The following is a 22,918-nucleotide window of genomic DNA, read 5'->3' as shown; positions in this document are numbered from 1 at the left end:
TTGTCGCGTGTTTGTCAATTGGAAAAAGAAGGTATTTCAGCTACATGTGGAAATTAGCATACCTGAACTTTATATCTGAGAGAATCATGGAATGGTTTGGATTGGAAGGGGCCAAGAGATCATCCTTGTGCATGTTTGGGAACTAGGGTATGCTTTCCCTTTGGATATTTCTGCCATTGTTTTACATGATATTTGGGAAAGCTGTGTTGTGTTATCACCATGCTAAGGTCAGGTTTTCTAACACTTTTAAGTTCAGTGGGACCAAAGTCAGCCTTGGCATAAATCCATTAGCTGCAATAGATTTACACCAGAGAGGAATATTGGCTCATTCTTGGTAATTTTTTTTTTTATCCAACTCTTTATATTTTATGTTAGAAACATAAGTAGCTTGCGTGCCCTCAAACTAATCAGAATAAGAAACAGTTTTGCTTATGCCAAAAAATAGAGCTATCGTTTTTCACATTCTTACATTTTTCAAGTGAGATTATGTTACTGTGACTTTTGAATTCCTGAAATCTCTCTGGTCTCGGTGACTGCAAGGGCCAAGAGAGGGTTCCAAGGGGAAAATCTGAACCTATTCACGCAGTATGTTTTGTGTTGTGCGTACCAGATACAGTTAACGTTTTGTGTGCTTGTGATTAGTGTGGAAAAAAATTAATGCAGTCCAGTATTATGATTTATGGACTGAATCTTTTGCACACTGAACACTTGCCAAAATGAAAATTTCTCCCCCCCCCCCCTCCACTTTCCCCTTCTTTGGATATTAGAAACAGCTACTGTTTTTGTTGATCTTTTTAACTTCTGAATAGGCCTATTTCAAGTCATAGCAGCATGGGAGCTCAGATTAATAATATACTTATTCAGCCAGTGATACTGAGTGAAACCATTGCTAGTGTGAGTATGAAGGATAGGATTTCTTTAAATTATTTTCAGGTGCATTAATGCATTTCTAAAGAATAATATAGAGTTATTTGAACATAAATTAAATTGCTGTTTATTGATCATGTTACAGGTGTGCTTGAATTTTAATATCAATAATTTTTGAAGGTGTCTCTTCTTTTGATGACTTTTGTGATGTTCTCACTGTCAGTTTTCCATCAGTGGAAAAGGCTCAAGGCTGAGGGCAAAAAACCAATCAAATACTGATTTTTGGATTATGTTTTTTAAGGTAAAGTGTGAAACATCCCTTCTATCTCAGTCGATACAGCACTGTGTTTTATGCTGAAACTGCTTGTTCACAGAGGAGGTGGATTCTCCATCCCTGGAAGAATTCAAGACTGGAGGGGACTCTGAGAAACTTGGTCTAGTTGAAGGTCCCTGCTCGTTACAGGGGTTGGACTAGATGATCTTTAAAAAATTCATTCCAACCCACTCAGTGATTCCGTGATGATCTTATGCCAGAACAAAAAGCTTGTGAGGTGAAAGAAGCAAATCCCATTGAACCCTTTTGCACATTTGGGTTGAATCTCCTTAACCCAGCACTTTGATAAGCACCAGCTGTGCAGAATACCCAGGTTACCAGGTTTCTAACCCTGTTCTAGTTTTGTGTAAAAACCCCAATTTCCTGCACCTACTGAAAACTGATGTACTTAGTCCTTTACAAAGAGATTGTTTTGCTCTTTACAGCACAGTTTGAGGCATTCGAGGCTTTTGTAGGTATTGTCACAATGGATGTGAGAGCAGTCCACTGCTTCACTCCTTTGGTCACCTCTTATCAATTCTTGTGTCATTCCTTGCTCAGCCAAATCTTTATCACTTTCACAGCTGAATGGCCTGGTCTGCTCAATAGGTTTTTCAATTCCATCATTAATAGAGTTGGTGTTTCCTATCAATTCATTTTCTTTCTCCCAAATGAAATAAGAACATGCCTAAAAAAGTTCTTCATGTGAGTCTGGTTTGTACTAATGCTAAGTCAAGTAGGGGTAGAGTTTCTTTCAAAAAATACTTAGGTAAGCTGTTTAAAATTAATATTTGTTATTCTAAAAAATTGGGAGAGGGATCAGCCGGCCTTCCACAGTTGCAGATAAAGTGCTATGGCAAGAATTTGGCATTTTTACATTGCCTGAGAGAATTATATGTTCATTTTCTGTGCTAAGAGAAGAAAAAAAAAAAAAAGGCAGCAGGACTTTTTAAAAGCAATCATTTTAAATATAAACAAAAAAGCTTTTTCTTGAGATTTGTCAAAGGTCTTTCAGGCTTTTCATAAAATTGTTATTCACTTCTTGGCAAACAAGACTCGAGTGAGTGACACCTTTGAGAGTCCCAGCTTGTGTTTTAGTGCACAGCTTGTATTTTGCTATGGACAACCATACAAAATATTCTCTGAATTTATTTAAAACAAACCCCAGTGAATAAAGTTTTTAACACTGAAAAGGCCATCCTAATTTATTAATTTATTTTAGTTGCAGCAAGCAGCTGAAGTTTCTCAGATGAGAGGAGCTCGAGTCATCTCTGCTGAAGATCTCCTGTTCTTAATGCGCAAAGATAAGGTACAGTGATTAGACAGAAATTTCTTATTTTATGTAGTCAGCTGCTTATTGTGTTTTCAAGTGCTTTCTTAACCTATGTAAAGGAATCCATCATCATGAATAGCTTTATTTAAAAGTACAGCTGCTCTGCAATTGTATTTGATCGAGCATGTTGTAATCATTCTGTAATATCTAAAATAATAATTGTCTTTTTCTGAATTGTAGCTTCAATTATCAATTCATTTTTTTTCACAAAGCTATAGGGTAGATAATGTACCTTAGAGCTCAAAACAAATTCTTAATAAGATATAAATATTGATCCCTATACTTTATGTCCCTTTAATTAAAAATCAATCATTCTAATTTCCCCCTGGTTATGAAGGGTGTCAGTGTCACATTTGACAATGTGATCATTATAGTTTTGTCATTTAGATTGTCTATAAATCCTCTTCATTTTATTTTATAATATTTTTCCTGTTTTTTATCCCACTAAAATCTCCAAATTTAGGTATGGCCTTGCTTTCTCTGGATAGTAAGTAGAGCAGGTCAACAAGGGGGAAAAAATAATTTTCCCTCCTCAAATTTAATAACTATTAAAAAAATTTACAACTTTTTAAAATTATATTATTTATTCTTCCTTTATGTCCTTTTCTTCCTTAGTTTCCCTCTTTCTCTCACTCTTTTCTCTCCTTTGTTTTCCTTTCCTCATTTGACAGGTGAAACCTAACGGCCAAAATCATTTCAAAATTCAATAAAACATGAAAATAAATTGCAGTTTCTTTATCTGATAAAAGCTGTAAGGCTGTACTGAAAACAGCAACTGATATGGAGTCAAAGTTCATTGAAATGTGCATTTCTAGCCTAGACTTTCCAAAGTAAGCAAACATTCTGGAGTGCCATAAAGAAGCCTGATATATGAATTTCTCCTTTCTGAAAGTCAAAGCAAAGTACCAAGGAGCTCAAATAAATAATATTTAATATGGATTTTCTACTGTCCTGAGGTATTTTCTATGTATTTTCTGCAGAATTTAAAATGACAAATATTTTAAAGTTATATTTACTAAGTAATGTGCTACACATTTGCATGTTTGTGTGTTACAAACGTACAAATTAAATAAGAAATAACTGTGTAATAGTCATTATATAAATGTGTTTTTTTCTCACAGAAGAAGCTTCGAAGGCTACTTAAATACATGTTTTTTCGAGACTACAAATCTAAAATTGTCAAAGGAATAGAAGAAGATGACCTCCTTGAAGGTAGAAAAGAGAAATTACTTAGTTTGGGAGAGGCTTGATGTTTTGTAAAAGTGCTGAACAGCTCAATGCAAAGTATTAATGTCTTGCTTGACAGTTAGAGACACAAAAATAGTCTCTTTAGAGGAATTTTGCTAAAAATCCCTGCTTTTCAATTTGAAATGTGTTTGCATTACCATCCACATGAGCAGTAAGACTTCATGTGAGAGCTTTGTTGAAGTAAGAAACTGGTGCTGATTAAAGAGCTAATTGATTTCAGCATCTGTATTTTAAATGCACCACCTGCAATTGAATGGGCACTTGCTAAGTTATTATCAAAATGTTTTGACATACTTTTTTTAAAAAAACTCTTAAAATCAGAAGTCACTGAACACTAATATATGACATGTATTTTTTAAGTGTGGTTTAACATTTTATAATTTAAATCTTTAGTTTAAATAATGGGAAACACTTTTGTTTCTGCATTCCATGAGGAAGTCAAAGATTTCATAACCAATGCATGTAAAGTAAAAACTCTTTGAATTACAAATGTATTAATTTATGCCATATAGTTTCCTGGTTTAAAGTTTTGTTGATTTATATTGACATTAGAACTAACATAGCCATTGTAAAAAGTTAAGTTAAAACTTATCATGGCAAATCTAAACCTTACCATACTGTTAAAAAATCTAGCAATGTCCTTACACAACTTTCTGTATTAAACTTACTTCCTTTCTCAGAGTCTTTTATTATTTTTCCCATACAATGAATTCCTTGTGTTTGGTTCCTCTGAACTTCCACATTGATGCTAGGTGAGCATTGTACTTCTTGCTCTGACTTCATCAAGCTGTGGATACGTTTTTGTCAGCTCATTTGAGACTAAATTTGCCTGTTGCATTTTATTTTTATGTTTCATGTATGCAAGCAATCTGGTAGTACAGCTTCTTACCTGGCAGCTTTGGGGTTTTAATACTTTAGCTTGTGTCACAACTTAAAGCAAATAATAAAATACTTTTATTTTATAAAATAATAAAAAATTCCCTTAAGCCTTTTAGCTGTTCATGAAATGCTTCCTAAGGGCAATTTATACTGGAATTAAATAATGCCTTTTCTAGTGGGTTTTGATAATTAAAGCCATTAATTTTCTTTTGTGAATTCAGTGGTTTTATAGCTGCTCTGCTGTTTAGAGCAACAGAGATCATCTTGCCAGCATTCTCCAGATTTAACTGCAGAGCAGTGGTCCATCACCTATGGAACTTAATGGTCGTGTTAGTGTTTGCTTGAGGCTGTAGGAAATGAAGATGTTCAGGGAAGAATTTTTCCTCAATATATTCTGCTCTGTGACTCAAGTTCGGCTGTGGATTTTTTTGTGACAAGAAATGATAAATGGACAGCAGATTAGTTTTCTCTAGTTTATGAAAAGCTACTTGGTTATATTAAGAAATACTAAAGATGATGTTCTGCTGCTACTGGAGCAGAGTAGTGACATCACCTTGTTCAGGTAGCATAGCTTATGTGAGTGGCACAATATGAACAGGCCTTTTCTGCTCAGTGCTGGTTCTAAAATGTGTCACTCTAAGGGACATCAGGTGATATTTGGAGAAGCCAAATAGGTTGTTTGTTCTGTTTTGCTTGTCGTTGTGAAGACAAATTCAACAGCAATAACACCAACAAGAGGCAGAAGCTGGCCCAAGACTTTCTCAACTCCATTGACCAGACTGGAGAGCTCTTGGCCATGTTTGAAGATGATGAGATCGATGATGTCAAGCAGGAACGAATGGAGGTAATTCTTTCCTTTTATTGATACCCAGCAGAAAAATTATGAAGCATTTAATGCACCTTGCTGGTCTGATGCCTTTTTCATGCTGCACGTTAAATCATTGTTACATGTTTTTTCTTTTGCCCAGATGGTCTAAAGAAATCCTATTTCTTTATTTTTCCTATTCCTTCAAATGTTGACAAGGAAGATTACAGAAGGGTAGTTATGGATCTTTCTGTCTGCTGTGTATTTCTACTTTCTTCCAGTAGAAAGCAAATTTTATTTATAAATATCCCATGCAGATTTTTTGCAACAATTATTTATCTTCTTAGCAATTTGTTTCAATAGCATTTGAGGACTCTTCATATAACACAGCTTACAGATGAAATTAAAATATTCTGTGCTAGCATGCTTGAGTATAAACTCTTCTTTCCATCCTTTCCAGGCCTATTTTCTGTTCTATGTAGTTTAGAAAAATTTTGTCTACATTAAAAAATGCAGTGCTACATGACTCCCATAAAGCTAGGCAGGACTGAGAAGTAGTGTAGCTGTGTTAGCATGGGAGTCTGTGTTTTTGACTAATTTTCTGTGGGTGGGCAGGACTACCCTGTTATTTTGGTAATCTGGTCCACAGTGAATGCAAAGAGTCCTTCACCCTTCGTCGTGCTCAATTGCTCAATTCTTCCTTACGTTTTCTGTAGACAACTGGATGTCAAGCACAAAAATGTGCTAGGAGCACACTCACAATTCCAGAGAAGTATTTGAGCCAATTTACATCCATTTTCAGACATCAACAGAGTGGACAGGACTGTTGGAAATTCGATATTTGTAGAGTGATTTCTATACCCTTTCAGTGCTGGAAGCTGGGGGCTTTGGTTTGAATTCCCTTTCAATGCTGAGGTGGCTCATGTGTTTGGTAATATTTTTGTGGTTTATATTTGGCTATTAGGGCTTCATTTCACTTTCAGGGTTTCATGGAAAATTCTAAGAAATAATGAAATTTTTATCCTGTGCAAGCTGTAATTCTGCTTGCTTTCTTCTTAATGGAGCCTCTTTTCAGAACTGCAGCATTCCCAATCTTTCTGCTCCTTTCTGCTTTGCAATGGGAAGAAATCAAAACCTAATGAAGACCCACTTCTCTCTAAGAATTTGGTTAGGAGCAAGTCCCATTTCCCCCCAGCTGAGAATTTGTGTCATTGAACAGTTGTACCCAACCACTGTTTGTATTTTGGAAACTGGTGGTTTCTTTTCTTTAACCTCTTATTTATTTATGCAAAATGTTATGTTTTGCATAAAGGCAGGCAAATTCTTTGAGTTTGTAAACACAGAAATAGATAACAGCATACTTTTGAATGAATGGGTTGAATTTTGAATGTGCTTGAATTTGCACTCTCTTCTCTTCTTCCAATATAGTGTTTTTCTGATCTAAAGAGCTACAAAAGTTGATAAAAGTATGAAGTTCTCTGTTGTAGACAATGGCAAATCTGAATCTGTGTTTGTCTGTCAAGGAATGTGTGTCTGTGATCAAATATTTGCCTTTCATCTGACTATATGTTTTGGATTTTATTACTAGACTGTAAATCATGAACTGTAGTATTTGTGTATATTATATATAAAAAGTATTTGTTCTCTCTATTGCTTGACTTCATTACATCTTGTGAACTCTTGATCTGTTTCCATGTTAAAAGAAAAGAATAAGAAAATCAAGATCTTATTTTAGAATACAGTCATGAATTATATACAGGTATGAAGCCAGCACTATCTATTTGCTTTCTTATTAGTCTCTAAAACTAATGACAAAACATGAAAGTCTGTTTGAAACATGCTACTCAAAATGTTTAACATATTTTGGGCTTTGTTTTGTTTGGGATTTTGTTGTCACTTTGAGGTGGGTGGAAAGGAATCAAAGATAGTAGGAAATGTGATCCATTCCTAAAGGAAGAGTTGTTAGTAGATGGGCTAATCTTCTGTATCACATTTTCTTTCTTCAGTAGATTGTTTAATCCGCACTAAATTCTGGAGGAAATCCAATAGTCAATTTAACAGGGTTTTTTAAGGAATTAGTGTATTTAAATCATGAACTGCAGTCTAAGGGTGGTGTTCCTTTTAGGTATGAATTACCTCAGAAATGTGTGGTTACCTTGGTTTGGACTACCATAAATGATTTCAGTTCCACTTTGCCTTGGGCCAAAATCATGCTAAGCTGTCCAGAGCGGATGATAAACATATATTTCTGATGTTATTATGGGCTAAACAGGATATGATTGTTTAGCAGTATGTTTTCAGTTATGATGCAAATATTGTTTATACTCATTCCTTTTAAAGCATTTCATAAAATTAGAGCTAAACCTTCATGTTATTGCCTGCAGTGATGTGATGTCCATTCCATATCTGCAGCACGGAGGAGTCAGGAAAGCTCTGAGACACTTTGGGACATTACCAAAGGAGACCAAACAATTCTACACTTCTTTGACTGAAATACAGCCACCAGCACTGTCATGTTTAAAGCAAAGGACACTCATCTAGGATTGTCCATAGAATTTTCTGATATATCTCATGGTTTTAATTTGAAGCAAAGGGACTATCTCAGGATCAGTAATACCAGCAATTTGCAAAGGGACATTAATCCAAGGTGGAATACTCTTAAAATATAGGGCAGAAATTAAGAACAAATTTCACACTACTTTGTCTTAACACGTGGTTATTATATCAATACATTGTGATGAGATGACTTGTTATAAAACTGCAATAATAACATGAAGTAGAGGCAAACCAGACAACTGTATTGGCAAAGTCAAAACAAAATAAAAACTGGAATAACACCTCTGCCTCACTTTATAACAGTTACTATCCTGCTCTCCTGAGACAGCAGTAAAGCACCAGTGAAACTCTGCTCCTCAAAGACCATTTACAGATGGAAAAAGTGATTCTCATTCCTGGATGTAACTGGACTGTGCATGGGAAGGAGAGATGGATCATAGAACTGGTCTTCATAATGTGTGTCTGTCTCTTGAGAATGACATCTGTAATGGCAATCTACCCACACTTCTTTTTTATTGCACAGGTTGGGCTGTGGAATAGCCAGAGCTGGTGGTCCTCGGGTGTTTGACTTCCTTTGCCTGCTGTATTACAGAATCCACCATAACTGACACTTTAAAAGAAGATTACAATTTGGCTTTCCTCTGTCTCTTAAAAATCATTTAGAGAGGAGAGGTGGTATTCCTGTGGGATGTGGCTGAATTGGTGGGGCAAAGAGGCCCCTGTTCATTTAAAATCTTGGAGTTTTTCCTTATTTTGCAGTTTGAATAGACTTCGAGCTTTGGGTGCTTGTCTCCTTATGTTGTTCCTCTGAACCTCTCAGGTTCCTGACCATAGTTAAACCAGCTGCAGGTTTGCCTCTGATTTTGTTAATGGTAGCTTTAGTTCTGCTTTTCTTCTGTGAGAACCACTATCATATTCTCCATGTTATGTCATTAAATAAAGTGTAGCTATTTAAAGACTTCAGTCAGTGTTACTGCAAAGCTGACATCTCTCTCATTCTGTAAATACCCATTTTTTGTTTTAAAGCTTTAATGCTCCCTCCCCCCCCAAGATAAGATCTTCCCATCAGAAGTCTGGACTGACACACAAAAGAATTCAGAGCATCACGCTGTGAGTGCTCTGTTTCACTTCTATTCCCATAGATTAGGAGAAACACCATTGATGTGTCACCCTGACTGCCAGTTTGGGGATATATTTCCAACAGTCACATGTTATATGGCAATAATTCAGTTGCAGTAGCTACCATAATGCTTTCATAGCAAGTTTGAATAAACAGTAGAGGGAAAATAACTTCCCTACAAGAACAGACTACCTTAAAGCAGTCTTGAAGCCAGCAAAATGGTAAAAAACTAAATTAAATGCCTACTTTCTGATTTTTTTGCAGTGGGGATGGAATTAGATTGTCTTTAAGGTTCCTTCCAACACTGTGCTTCCAAACTATGCTGTGATTTTATGACTTTATGATTTAGGGTATATTGTCCTATGAATTGCATTAGATATTTAAAAACTACAGATTCCTATTTTTATTCTAGGAGGTTCATTGTGGGTGCAATTTTTTTTAGTGCTGCTCACCAGTATTCTTGCCTTGGTGGGAAATCTCTAAAGCTCACAGTAATGCAATGGGCCCTGTGCAAAAGATGGTAGATCGCATTAAAGTGTGTATAAAATATATAGTTTTTTACATTTTTTTTAATTACTCCTGTTTAATTTTGTCTTTGTTGAGAGGTAGTTAATTTGTATTTGCAGAAGACTCCTGAACACACCAAACCACTCTTAGAAATATGGTGGACTTGGAATATATTATTAAACTAGTCAGTGATCAAGAAGATTCCTTCCTGTTGGAGTACCATCAGCAGCTTTTGAGTGATCATGCTTTGACCTGAGCCAGGTCACATTGTCCCAAACAATGTCCAACTCTGAGGCCTTCAACACAGGAAAACAAGAACCTGTTGGAGCAGGTCCAGAGGAGACCATGAGGATCCTCAGAGGGCTGGAGCACCTTTCCTATGGAGCCAGGCTGGGAGCCTGGAGAAGGCTCTTGGGAGACCTTGGAGCCCCTTCCAGAGCCTAAAGGGGCTTCAGGAAAGCTGGAGAGGGACTTTGGGAGTGTCAGGACAAGGGGGAATGGCTTGAAACTAAAGGAGGGTTGATTTAGACATAAGAAGCTTTTTACAATGAGGGTGGTGAGGCACTGGCACAGGTTGCCCAGAAACATTCAGTGTGAGGTTGGACGGGGTTCTCAGCATCTGATCTGGTGGAAAACACTCCTGTTCACTGCAGGGCAGAGGGACTAGGTGGCCTTTAAAGGTCCCTTCTAATCAGAAGTAAACAACTGAGCTCTTCTTTTCATGGTGGATCTCAAAAATGGTGTTGAAGTTCTCAAAATCATTGTACAAATTTGGAAAAAATCTACAGAGAAAATAAGCAGGAAGTGATTTAGGAAAAACTCTGAGACCTTTTAGTACCACTGTATTCATTTCACTGGCCAAAATTATGCCAGTGTAAGTGCTGGGGTCATTACTCTTTAGGGAGTATCTGTTCCTGCAGGGTGAATCAGTAACAAACTGAAATTTGCTTTAAAGCCCATATGGAAAGTAGAGACAGCACTCACTTAATAGAAACTGCATGCTGGAAGACAAACTAAGAAGTTTTCTTTTACTAAGCATCGATTCTCAGTGCATGTCTCTTTCGCTGTCTAATTTTTATAATATACTTATTTTTCTTCTCAAATAATTATTTTTGACTTCTTTGCTGATATCAGATTCTTGTTGACAGAATTTATATTTTGGGACAGAATCTTTGGATTTAGTTGAGTGCTGGCTTCTGTTATCTCACAATTTTATACCCAAATCTAATAAATTAATAGTTTTTAGAATCACAGTTTATTAACCTTAAATTGTCTTTGATTTTAACAGCTACACTTTAGGAAAGAAAGCATCCTGTGGTAAGATTTGATAGTGTAATCCCTGTGGGGTTTCTGTGCTGTTCTTTACCAAACATTGTCTAATATGGGCAAAGGGATGCCAGTGGCAGACAGAAGGACAAGCCATACCATTAAATCCCTTAAATCTTACATTCTTTGTGGACTAAATAATTGCAGCCCTAAATGCAAACCAGTATCACCCTCACTTGTGGGTCCTGGCCAAGTAAGAGTACAAAAGGATTTATAGTGGCTAAGTAACATACTCAAAGAGAAGTGGGAAAGTTCCTGCCCAAAGACATGAGAGTCTTGGTACAGTGGTGAAAACAAGACCAGGATCTCATTTTCCCACTCCCTTAAGCTGTTTTGAGAGCTCATCACTTCCATAAGTCCCATTAGAATTTTACTTAGTGGTACCTGCCTAAAAGTTTAAACACCCCAGAAACTTAGGCTGGCTTCTGTACTCAGAAATGAGAGGGAAACAATCCAGGGAAAGTTAATTTCTTTGATCAGAGGGAAAAAAATACTTTTCTGTTTTTTCTCTTTTTTTTTTATTCCCAGAAACATCTAAGTTACATTTAAGTGTAGTTTATCAGATGTTAAGAAAAGTACTTCCAGTGCCTCTGGGATGATTCTCTTTGGAGACTGAAGATCTGTGTGTGTTGTGGGACCTTGATGATACAAAAAAAACCCTGTAATGATGATATAAAATAGACTTTAGGGTCACAGTAGCTCCGTACATACCGTCTACTGCTTTTGATTTACACAGATGCCAAGATTAAAAAGAACTTAGATGAAACATCAGTCAACAAAAAAGCCTTTATTCTCTAGGAAATGGGTTTTTTTTTTCAATACTGCAAACTGGAAGTTAGGAATGCAAATATAGAAGGAATTAATTCCACTGCATCATTCCACCCAGTATTTCCAGATGAGTGCAAAGCACAACTGGTAGCAGCTCAACTCTAAATTTGCTATCTTGGCATCAAAGTATCTGTAAGCATTATTTGGTATAAAAATCAGCCTGGTGGTATTAATGGTTTCTCTGATTACATGTTGCTTGGGAATGTTTGGGATAGTGGGAAAGCACTGTTTCTTTTGGGCAGTGGTTGAATTGGTTAAAAGTAAACAGAAAATAAACAGAAACAGTTTTTCATTATTATCTATATGGCTGTAAATGTTGTGTCATTCTCTTTGGAATGGGAAAAAGCCCTTGAGTGGAAAAGATTTCTTGTTACAGCCAGTATTAAAAGACGTTTTATACTGCTAAATCTAACATTATTGTCTTTTTCTCACATTGGGGTTGCTTGCTATGGTTACAGAGTGGCCTATTTGTTTGTGTCTTCAGTTGTGGGGTTTTTGAGCATTTTGGTGAATGTTGCTCATGCTGCAAATCTAGGCAGCTTTGCTGGGAAGGCAAGGTGCTATTTGCTTTTCTGTCCTTTAGTTCTTTGAGTATTTTTTTGCCACTGTTTGCTTTCTCTGAGGAAGAGAAAGATTCAGGGCTGTTGTGTTTTTGACACCCAAATGACTGTGTCTCATATTTTGGAAGGAATCTTTAAATATATATTATTTATATCTGTGATTAAATGTAGACACACATGCTTATAAACAGTATTTCTATGGAGCATTTGATTAGGAGCCAAATACAAGACTAAGAAAACATTCTTCTTCTGAGTGTATTTTAACATGTGTTTAATATGTTTGTTGCTTAGCTCTACTAATCACCCTGTATTGGTACTCACAACCAAGTTATTTTTTCTGTAAACTTTGGAGAATTGGGAACAAGGATTGATGCTAAAGTCTGACAAAGGTGCCATTGGTAGAAAGTTATTGAAACTCTTGGCATAATTTAAAGTAATCAAATTTGTGTTAATAGTGTTTTTTACTTTTGAGGTTGTTTAGAGGTGCAATATTGCAAATCTTGTCTACAAGACAGGATGTAACTCTGATACTTTGGGGTGGAAGTTATTTTTTTCAGATATTTGAAACCTTTGTGTTGCAAATTGCTAACTCTTAAGCTTCACTAAGCCTAATATTGAAGTATGTTATAGATGAAGATAAAATGACAACCAGTTATTTCTTAGGATAAGATGTTAACCAGGTCTACACTGAGAACAATTTTGTAATCTCAAGTTTCTCAGAAAGAATTCATCACTTGCATGAAACCATTTTTGAGAGTGTTTTGCACAGGATTCTTAAAATTAAAAAAACCCATGGAGTTGTAACACAAGTTAAAGTTACGTAAGAATTTCAAACACAGTATTACTCTCTAAGATTCATACTTATTTATTGCAAGGGAGAAATTTTCTGACACTGTTGTGAAGAGTGAGACTGAAATCTCAGCGCAGAGAATCTGCATTTTTGGCAGAAGTCTTCACAACCACTTGCTTCTCTCACTCCCACCTGGAAAACTCCATAGCAAGAGCACCTTGGGTTGTCAGCCACTGTGTGACCAAGACTCAGGCCACCCCTGAATTTCTCTTTCCTTCCATTTAAAGTTTCAAATCACAAAAATCTTTCTGTGGAAGAAAATAATACCTTCTAGCAAATTATGACAATAGAGGAAGGCTATGACATGAAATGGAGGGGAGTTGAGTGTGCTCTTCTGTTTCAGCTGCTGCAGAAAAGGTTCTGAGGTGTAGCAGGCAAGGTCTTGGGTTTAACAGAGAGGGGAGAGCAGTCACAAGCCGTATATTGAGGAGAGGATTTTTTTTCTGCTTCATTCATAGGAGGCTGATGCAAGACCCTTGGCCTAAGGCTGTGTCAGGCTCATTTATCTGAAGGTTCATTTATCTATTTCTAGACATCACAGGTAGAGCAGAGAAGCTCTTTCCCTCTCCTTACCCTGTATATCCACTAAGGGATTAGCACTGTCTTTCCTAGTATTAAAATCCTGCCAGGAACTAAAACCTGGTTTGAATCAGGCCCATGGATTTACCCTGCAAATACCTGCTACAAAATGACTGAGAATCCTTTTTTTTCTAACTGGAATTTTCCCTCTAACAGCAGACTGAGCAAGCTGTGTGTCATCAGAGCCCCTCCAGCCAGTCTGCTGCTCACAGACAACATAGAGAAGCATTGGAAGTAGTTTTCAGGCTGCACTCCAGCTAAATATAGCCAAAATGAGCTCAGATCTATTGAATTGCACCACTTGAAGGGGGGAGGAAATCTACAGAGGGTTATTGAACACAAAGATGTTGCTTTTGGTTAAAGTGCTTGAGCCACAGGTCATTGGGTACTGTATGACTGTAGAGGAAAATAATTATAAGCTCATCTTGTAGTTATACTGATCATGCCTTGCTACTATTGGAACCTGGGCAATACAGAGATTTGTTCTCTTTCTTCTTTTGTATATTTAATTCTTCTTTTTCTGCTTTTATTTTTGGTTTGGCTTTTTTGTTTTGTTTTGTTTTTCCATCTGACCACAGGATTAGCCAAGACTATTGCAATTTTTCTCCTCAGAGATAAAGAGGTTCCTGGTTCCTGTTGGTTGTTGCTGGTTCCTGGACTATGTTGTCCATAGTATTTGATTTCATTCACATAAGATTTTATGAACCTTAGTATTTGATTGAAGTCAGAGAGGATTTTGTGAACCTTTGCCACAGGCATTTAAGCAAAAAAAAGTTGAGAATCGCTTGATTCACTCAATAGTCTCTGGGTCCATATTGTCATCTTCCTTTGAGTAAATTCCAGACCAAAATCCAGCATTTCACAAGATTTGATTACCTATTACCCAGTTACTAAGGTCAAATGTTGTCATTTTTTGTTCACATTTGCCCCACAAGGGGCCAAACCTTCCCACGTACATTCACACTCAAGTTCAGGTATCATGAGGAAAAGTCAAAAGATCTGTTGCTAAGGTGAAGGTCATTAAGGTAATCCAGTAGTAAACACATTGTTTCCTAAGGAATGAGAAATACCAGCAATTTGTTTTGAAGCTCATTCTGACAGGACTCGTAACCACAAGCTGCATTTAAAACCTGACAGACTATCTCTAAGATAGGACCCTATGGCAGATTTTTTCATAGGGGATGTGATTTTAGTACTGAAAGCAAGAGTAAGAGCACAAGTTCAATGAAGAGTACAAAGTGTACAGCTTAATGTGATTTTACTTTCATCAGTTTTCTATATGAATTGGCAGGAAGGAGCTAAATTGAGCACAGAACATTTCGGAACCAGAGTAGTTGACTGCCCTTGTACTGCATTTACTTGAAGCATAAACTAACTAGGGAAGATTAAGATTAGATATGAGGAAGAAAATTCTTTACTGTGAATGTGGTGAGACATTGTCACAGGTTGTCCAGAGAAGTCATCCCCATCCCTGGAAGTGTCCAAGGCCAGGCTGGATGGGGCTCTGAGCAACCTGGGATAGTGGAAAGTGTCCCTGCCCATGGCAGGGAGTTGGAACCAGATGAACTTTAAATCTTTCAATCCAAACTATTCTGTGATTGTATGATTCTCTTTATGCATTAAACTCAGATATGATTTTCTGCTGGATCTTATAAACTAAATAAAAGCAGTAATTCATTGCATGGAAAATAAATACTGAGTCACAATCCAGAGCAGTCAAATGTGTGGAAAGAAGGCCTGGCATTCACAAGGACCTTGTTGACAGTCTGGAGAAATAGGCTGACACAGAGGTCAGCAATAGTAAATGTGGATTCTGTAACCCTGTGCAAGGGTACAGCTTGTGGGGCAGCCACGTGCTGGGCCATGTCAGCAGAGGTTACCAGCAGGTCAAGGGAAACAATAATTCCCCATGATCTGGCACTTGTGAGACCACATCTGGAATCTGTGGCCTATTTGGGGCTCCCAAGTACAAGGACTTTGAAATACTGAAGCAGAGGGTCACCAAGAAATATAGGGGGTACATGTGATGAAAGACGGAGAGGCAAAAGTTGGCTCAGCCTGTAAAAGAGGAGGCAAAAGGGAAATTTTGTTGCTGTTTCCAACTAATGACAGGAGGAGATGGAGCCAGACCCTGCTTGGATGTGCATGGTAAAGGACAGAATTTGAACTAATACCTAATTGGGGAAAAACAGTTCTGATCAAAGATTGGAACTGATTGGCCAGAGAGGATGAGGAAGTCTCCGTCTTTGGTGATATTTCAAACCTGGCTGGTCAAGGTGCTGAACCACTTGATCTAATTGGACCTTCTTTGAGCAGAGTCAAACTACAGATCTTTGGAAGGCCCAAAACTTTTCTGGATTAAATTATTCTAACATCCTATGATCCTGCATTGAAGTTTCCCATTTCAGATATTAAAAGGCAGGTGGGGTAGAAATAGTGGGTAGAAATAGATAAATCATCTCAGATTTCTAAAAATTGTTTCAAAATCTAGGTAGCATATAATTGGACTTTCCAACTATTGCACTTTCTGTAATCTGTAGCTTCTGGTATTTCCTGGAATAAATGTTTTATGTACATAAGGAACAGGGTTTTCTGTCTTTCATTTTGTCTCGGTCGCTGTGGTTTATTTTATCTATAATGTTGCTTGCTGTACTCTTCCGTAAGAATATGATCTGGCTGCTGTGCAAAATTGCTCTTGGGGAGAGCTTCACACATCTGCTGCAGCAAAGGAACCAGGAGCAGCAAGATTTAAGCATCCTAAGTGTCTGTTGAAATGGTAAAATGCAATTAAGCTCTGCATGTTGCAAAATGGGAGATGCTTCCACTCCCAAGGACCCACGATGTTCCTACAGAGCAGCACGAGCAATATGCTGCCATAGTTTATTCACTCAGCCCAAGGCAGCATGATTCTATTTGGCTCTTTAGTCCCTCAGACTTTACATTTTGTCTCCTCTGTTCTTTCTTTCTGCTCTCCCATCTTTGTAAAAATTGTGTATTAATAATTGTGTACCTAGTCAGGTATACACTTTCATTAAATGAGTCATAAAAAGTTGTTTTAATTTGGATAATGAGAAAAAACAGTAGCAGTTCTCACTTTTAGGCAGATACCTTACATAAAGTCCTCATGGAGTGCACATGCAGGGCTTTTTCTTACAGACATTCTTGTATGAATTTGTGCCTTTTAATAATCTGGGATTTACCTTAAAACAACTTCAAAACATGACAAAAATTAGTCATTGCTCCTGCTCTGGCTTTACAAAATACATCTACAACTAGACCTAAATTTTCACAGAGGACAAGACAATATATTGTCACTAGCAGAAATAATGATTTTGGATGGAGAAGAAATTTTAGATAATATTTCATGTTATTTCAGTAAAATCTTGGTCGTGTAGGGGGCCACAGTTAAATGTGTGGGTTTATGTCAAAAGAGGTGGTTCTTTTAACTTTTTTATACAGGTAGTGGCAGGGTTTTGGAATTTCTATGGCATAAGGAAGAACCCATGTTCTTCTTTGGTGTCTGTACTGTGTGTGCTGCACTCCTGGTGTGCTCTAAGACATTTCTACAAGAGCAGTGGCAAGAAAGCAGTGCAAAGTGGTCATACAGAAAAATACACTGATGCATGTATTTTATTCTCAGATAATTCCTTAACATCTTTTGCACACTCTGCTTTTGAGTGGCACATGTGAGGGGCAGGGACAGGGACTCCTTGGTAGCAGTGTTTAAGTGCTGTTGAAACTTTGCCTCCGGCACTTCGGAAGCAATCATTAAATTTGGGTTTCCATTTGATCAAACAAAAGAAGGACGGGTAGTCTCTGTCAGGGGGCTGGATTGTATTTCCCAAGGCTAACAGCCATTTCCAGGACTTTGTCAGACCTACTGAGAGTTTTTTCTCCCATTGTCAGATGGTATTATTTAAAATCAGTTCATCCACTTGTGTGGGATCCATATCCTATATCATACAGTGACTGTGACAAGAAGATGCTTTTACTGGGAGTGTTATTCAAAGCACTGTTGATTTTCTCAGGCTGCAGACATCTGCAGAAAAAGCTTGTAGAACATCCAGCATCTGGTATTGAGCCCTCACTCCTTACACAGACCATATCAAACAGTCTGGAAACGGAACACGTTCCCTACATCCGCTTGGAAATTATATTTTTTGTGTTTATTGTAGATGTATTAGCTGTCAGCTCATATCATCAGCTAATTATTTTATATCTGAAAATTGTAATGGCATCCTCAGATGTACTAAAGTCAGACAGATTTCCAGCTACTAATCACAGCCTTCTTAAAAGGGAGTTAACTCTTTACATACCTCAAGGCTGGAGATCTGATTTCTGGTTCTAGAATTCAGAGGAATGCATTGGTGAGATGGCTCTTGCGCCTTGCCAGCCTTGGTACCCTGAGCTGTATTTTAAAAAGAGAGATGAAAATGCTGCAGAGACATTGGCATCTTCGAGAAATGCTAAATTTGACTCAAAAAAATGTCAGAAAAATTCAGAAACCTTGAGATATTAAAAATACCACCAATGAAGAGTAGTTTTTCTCCAGGATGTGTTATGGCATGAGTCTATGGGAACTTCTGGTAGCACAGAAAAGTAATTGATGCCAGGCCATGGCTGTTTCTGTTGCTACACCTTTAATTCTAAATACACTTCAGCCTTCCAAGCTGTGCCTCAGATGGTAATGATATTGTTCTTTGCATCCCAATGATGTTAAATTGTTAATTGTAGTATTTTTAATTGAAAACATTTTTTCCATTTTTCTGAGCAGGGCTATGTTGCTATTTGAATTTTTCTTTTTTTTTTCATAGATCTTTAATTCTCCAGCCCCCTAAAGCTCCCTAATCCTCCATTTCAGTCAGCCTAGACCTCCAGGAAAAAATCTAAGTAGATGTTCTATATATTCTAGGGAGCAATCCCTAGAAATGTGAACAGGTTTTGACATTTCAAAAACTAAATAATTTTCGTTTTCATATTAAATTTACAGAGTTTTCAGTGACCAGCAATAGAATATCAATTTTAACTATGGCATATATTTAATATTTATATAGCTGATTTTGAACAGGATTTAAAACTGAAGCTTTTTGTCAGGAGGAACTCTTGCAAAGTTCTTGAATTCAAACTTTCTACCTTTTAAAAACCAACTATAGCATAAAAGTAGAAACAGAAAAAAAGAAAAAAAAATTCTTTCTGTATGGTATCTGTTTTCCCCTTCTGGAATTGACTAAATATTTTGCATGCTGAACTGAAAGGTGCTAACTCCTTTGGAAGGGATTCTTTTCACTGTAAGCAATTTTAAGAATGTGTGCAGGGAATTGTGTCCTAATGTTTATTTCTATAACAGACTGATTGAATGAATATTATATTCACAAGCCATTATTAATGCAGCATAAAAAATTGTGTATCAGACACTGCAAATTAGAAAGATAAAAACTAAAATTCTCAACATTTGTTTTTTTTAATATATCTGATAGTCTGAATAATCTTTATGTCACTTCTAATTGATGATTAAAAATAAAACTTCTCTCCTATTATGGGGCTCAGAGGGGCTGTGCTGATTTAGAAAAACTGAAAATCTCAGCAGTTAGTTTAATAGTTCATAATTAAATTTACAAATCAGGTTTCATTTAAATTAATTATTTTAAAGTGGTTTAAATTTATGTAATTCTACATTGTGCAATTACACAACTTAATATTGGTATTGTTGCTTTGAATTATTATAATATTATTATGGCAATTTAGAAACGTTTCAAGATCTTTTCTAATTATGCATGTATCTCCAAATGAAGTAAAATTATGCAAAGCTTTTTCTTAAATCATGGAATCATAGATAGAATTAATAAAAGGAATAGAATAAATTGTAGAATCATAAATAAATATTTTTATATACTCTTTATAAATCCGAATATTCTACATGAAATTTCATAATTAGTTATACTTGTGATACACTGGTAAATGTTATTTTTGTGGATATGTGCAGCTAATATGAATTCAGATTTAGAAAAAGGAAAGTCCAGTTTTTGTATATTTAGATAGTACATCAAAATCCTTACTTTTGAAACTAAAACTAGCATCCCATAGCCAGCTCTATTAATTAGTGCTACCTTATTGAGTGTATTGTATTGGGAATTTCAGAGCTCATTGACATTCAGGTACTTTCAGAGGGATATGAAGATCTGTCTTCACTGAATCAAGTCTTGTTGCAAAGTAAAGGATGTTTAAAATAATCACACACGTCTATGGAACAGTAGAAGTCTGCTGTAGGGTTTAGCTGAGGTGGTGTTAACATTAGCTCATTATATCAATATTTGTAAGATTCAGATTCTCCAGGGTTGTTTCTTTGGAAAGCTGCATATATTCATTATCAGTTTAAACCATCAGCACAAGAACTGCCTTTGTCTTGGAAATATAAATAAAGACTTGTCAGTGGAAGATGAGGACTCTTTCCCACCTTACAAGTGAAGGGAGTGTGTAACAAAGGCTCCAGAAGGCTGAAATTTCAGCTGAAAGTATTACTTTCATGGCATGTCCAATATTAAAAAACTTTAAAATATTTCACAAAAAAATTTACTTCTAATGTGTTGGTTTAAATTCTATATTACTTAAGCAAATATTTAAATATTATATTAGTTTTTCTGCATACTTGACATGAATATAATTCTACCTTCCTGCCAAGTATGTCAAAACCCAAATTCACTTCCATTTGCCAGGGTAAATGTTTATTTTGTTTTCCCACATAATGTGCTCTTTAAAGTGTCACCAGGATACCAAATCTGATGGCTTTTTAATAGAGACATGGTGGGGGTTTTTTGCTTTCATTAGGAAACAGGATAAACTATCAGTGAGGCTAATGGTAATGAACCCATATACAGTAGATGCTCTTTGCTCTCCTTCCCCTCATCTCAACATTTAAAAAAAAAGAAATTCCCATCAAAACTATTGTTGTGGTACCTCATTTTTTATAAATACACGAAGAAAGTGGTGCTGGGGGGGCAGAGCAAGAGACCAGGATATGCAGAACCATTTCTTTTGTCAAAGGTGAGCTGGGATGCCTCCATGAGGCTCCCCAAAACAACTTTTTGGTTTGTTTTGCCATGAAATGGGTGTGATTATTTAAGAGATAATTCATGGGGAAGTCACTATTAAAAAACTGTGTTTGCTACTCTAGTATTTATGTTACAGAACGTCAGACTACTCTTGCAGTTTTCCATCAGTCAGTGAGTTTCACTTTGACTTTTATCCTCCAATCTTAACCAAACTAACAAAACCTCTGTTCATAAATGAAAATCTTGAATTTTCTGATTTTAAATGATATATCAGTAGAGTTTCATTGAAAAGCTTCAGTTCTGCTTCTGAGCAAAATGGAATGTAACTGGTTTAAGTATTGCTGTGAAAGTTTTATGCATTTAAAAAAATGTTTTTTTAAGTTTTCATTTATTTTTTTTAAAGAAGGACATGGGGATGTTTAATAAGAGAACTCCTCTAGTGACTTGGGATGGTGAGGATTGTTTTGAATTAATGACAACATATGTTTCTTTGGTTTTATGTAAATGCTTAATAATTTTGTGGTATATTTATCAATTGGCATGGTATAAGGGACTAACTAAATATATTGTTCCAAATTAGTCAAATTAGCTGATGGTTTTAATTAGCTTAATTCTAAATGCTAAATCTTGTTGTTAAATCCCAGAATCTTCATGTTTTCCTCTCTAACATTAAAAAGAGAAAGTAGGGTGAAAAATAGAGTCATTTGCCAATTAAATAAATTGGCTTTGTGAAAATTATATGATTCTATTTCTCATATATATAGTGGAGATAATTCTCACAAGGCTACTATGAAGACAAATTAGTATTTAAAGTAATTAAGAAACAATAATGAATAGCAGCATAGAATTTTTTGCATACTTAAATTATAATATTAAATATTTCAATTAACTTTTGACAAAGGAAATATTCACATCGGGCCAAGTTCTGTTGTCAGTGAAGGGAGTCCCAGTTAAAAGCAAAAAGGGCAAAATGCTTTTGTTCAAAGCCTGTCACTTCAGACAGCAATTTTTAATGTCTCCTTTCCTTACTCTTCATACCTGGCACTCTGTGAGGTTTGATTGTGGTTTTTTGCTCCCCAGCCTGTGCATGCTGGGAATTTGCAGCTGTGGTGCATCATGGCATCACCACACACAAACTTTGCACTACTTTATGATCTATGCAAATAGAATGTAATCTTTGACATCAGCCTTTAATATTATTAATTCATAATATTATTAATTCACTCATTCATGCTCAGATGTCAAATTAGTAGCAAAACTCGGGTAGGAGTTCTGAATTTTGAGTCTGGTTCTCTTTCAGGTCAGGAAGTCCGGGCTGTTGAAAGAGCAGCCAATTTAAACCAGTGATGTGGAGACATCTCTCTGTTAGAAATTGCTTTGGGAAATCATAGAATCACAGAATGGTTTGTGTTGGAAGGCTCCTTAAAGATCTTCCCTTTCCAACCCCCTGCCATGACAGGGACACCTTACATTATCCCAGGTTGCTCCAAGCCCTGTCCAACCTGACCTTGGACACTTTCAGGGATGGGAAAGCCACAGCTTCTCTGGGAAACCTGTGTCAATGTCTTACCACTCTCACAGGGAGAGTGAATTCCACTCCTAACATTCCATCTAACCCTTCACTCTGGTAGTGGGAAGGAATTCCCCCTTGTCCTGTCCCTCCATCCCTTGTCCCAAGTCCCTCTCCAGCTCTTTTGGAGCCCCTTTAGGCACTGGAAGAGGCTCGAGGGTCTCCCTGGACCTTCTCTTCTCCGGGCTGGACACCCCAAGCTCCCCCAGCCTGGCTCCATAGGAAATGCCCTCTGAGCATCTTCATGTCCTCATCTGGAACCATTCCAGCAAGTCTACATCCTCCTTTTATTGGGGACATGCACATCCCAGGCAATTCCTCCTGGTCACAGTTTTTCTAAGGGAAGCATTTCCTCTTTAGCTCAGTGTATGACTCACTTGTTCCCTGAATTTCATTATGTGATTTTTATCTGGAATTCCATGTCTTGCAATTATCAAATTAGAAAGGCTTTTCCAGAAGACTAAAGCCCCAACCACAGAATTAGAGTCAGTGGTGTAAATACCACAAGTTGAGAAATGTCTGTATGCT

The 22,918-nt window shown here is 36.7% G+C and overlaps 1 protein-coding gene across 16 annotated transcripts in view; it reads left to right on the top strand.

Moving 5' to 3' along the window:
• Window positions 1-22,918, top strand: part of SUPT3H (SPT3 homolog, SAGA and STAGA complex component) — a 253,337-nt gene that overhangs the window by 166,358 nt on the left and 64,061 nt on the right. For all 16 annotated transcript variants that reach the window (XM_086875608.1, XM_086875609.1, XM_086875610.1 and 13 more), the window contains 3 exons: window positions 2,403-2,489; window positions 3,635-3,725; window positions 5,348-5,484. In XM_086875608.1, the coding sequence (XP_086731734.1) occupies window positions 2,403-2,489; window positions 3,635-3,725; window positions 5,348-5,484 (315 nt within the window). The remainder of the gene's footprint in view (window positions 1-2,402; window positions 2,490-3,634; window positions 3,726-5,347; window positions 5,485-22,918) is intronic.

The sequence above is a fragment of the Cyanistes caeruleus genome, chromosome 2 (assembly GCF_971803275.1).
Source record: "Cyanistes caeruleus chromosome 2, bCyaCae1.hap1.1, whole genome shotgun sequence".
In the NCBI taxonomy this organism is placed as follows: domain Eukaryota; kingdom Metazoa; phylum Chordata; class Aves; order Passeriformes; family Paridae; genus Cyanistes; species Cyanistes caeruleus.
The sequence above is the reverse complement of the archived record's forward strand: the minus strand, read 5'-3'. Positions and strand labels throughout refer to the sequence as shown.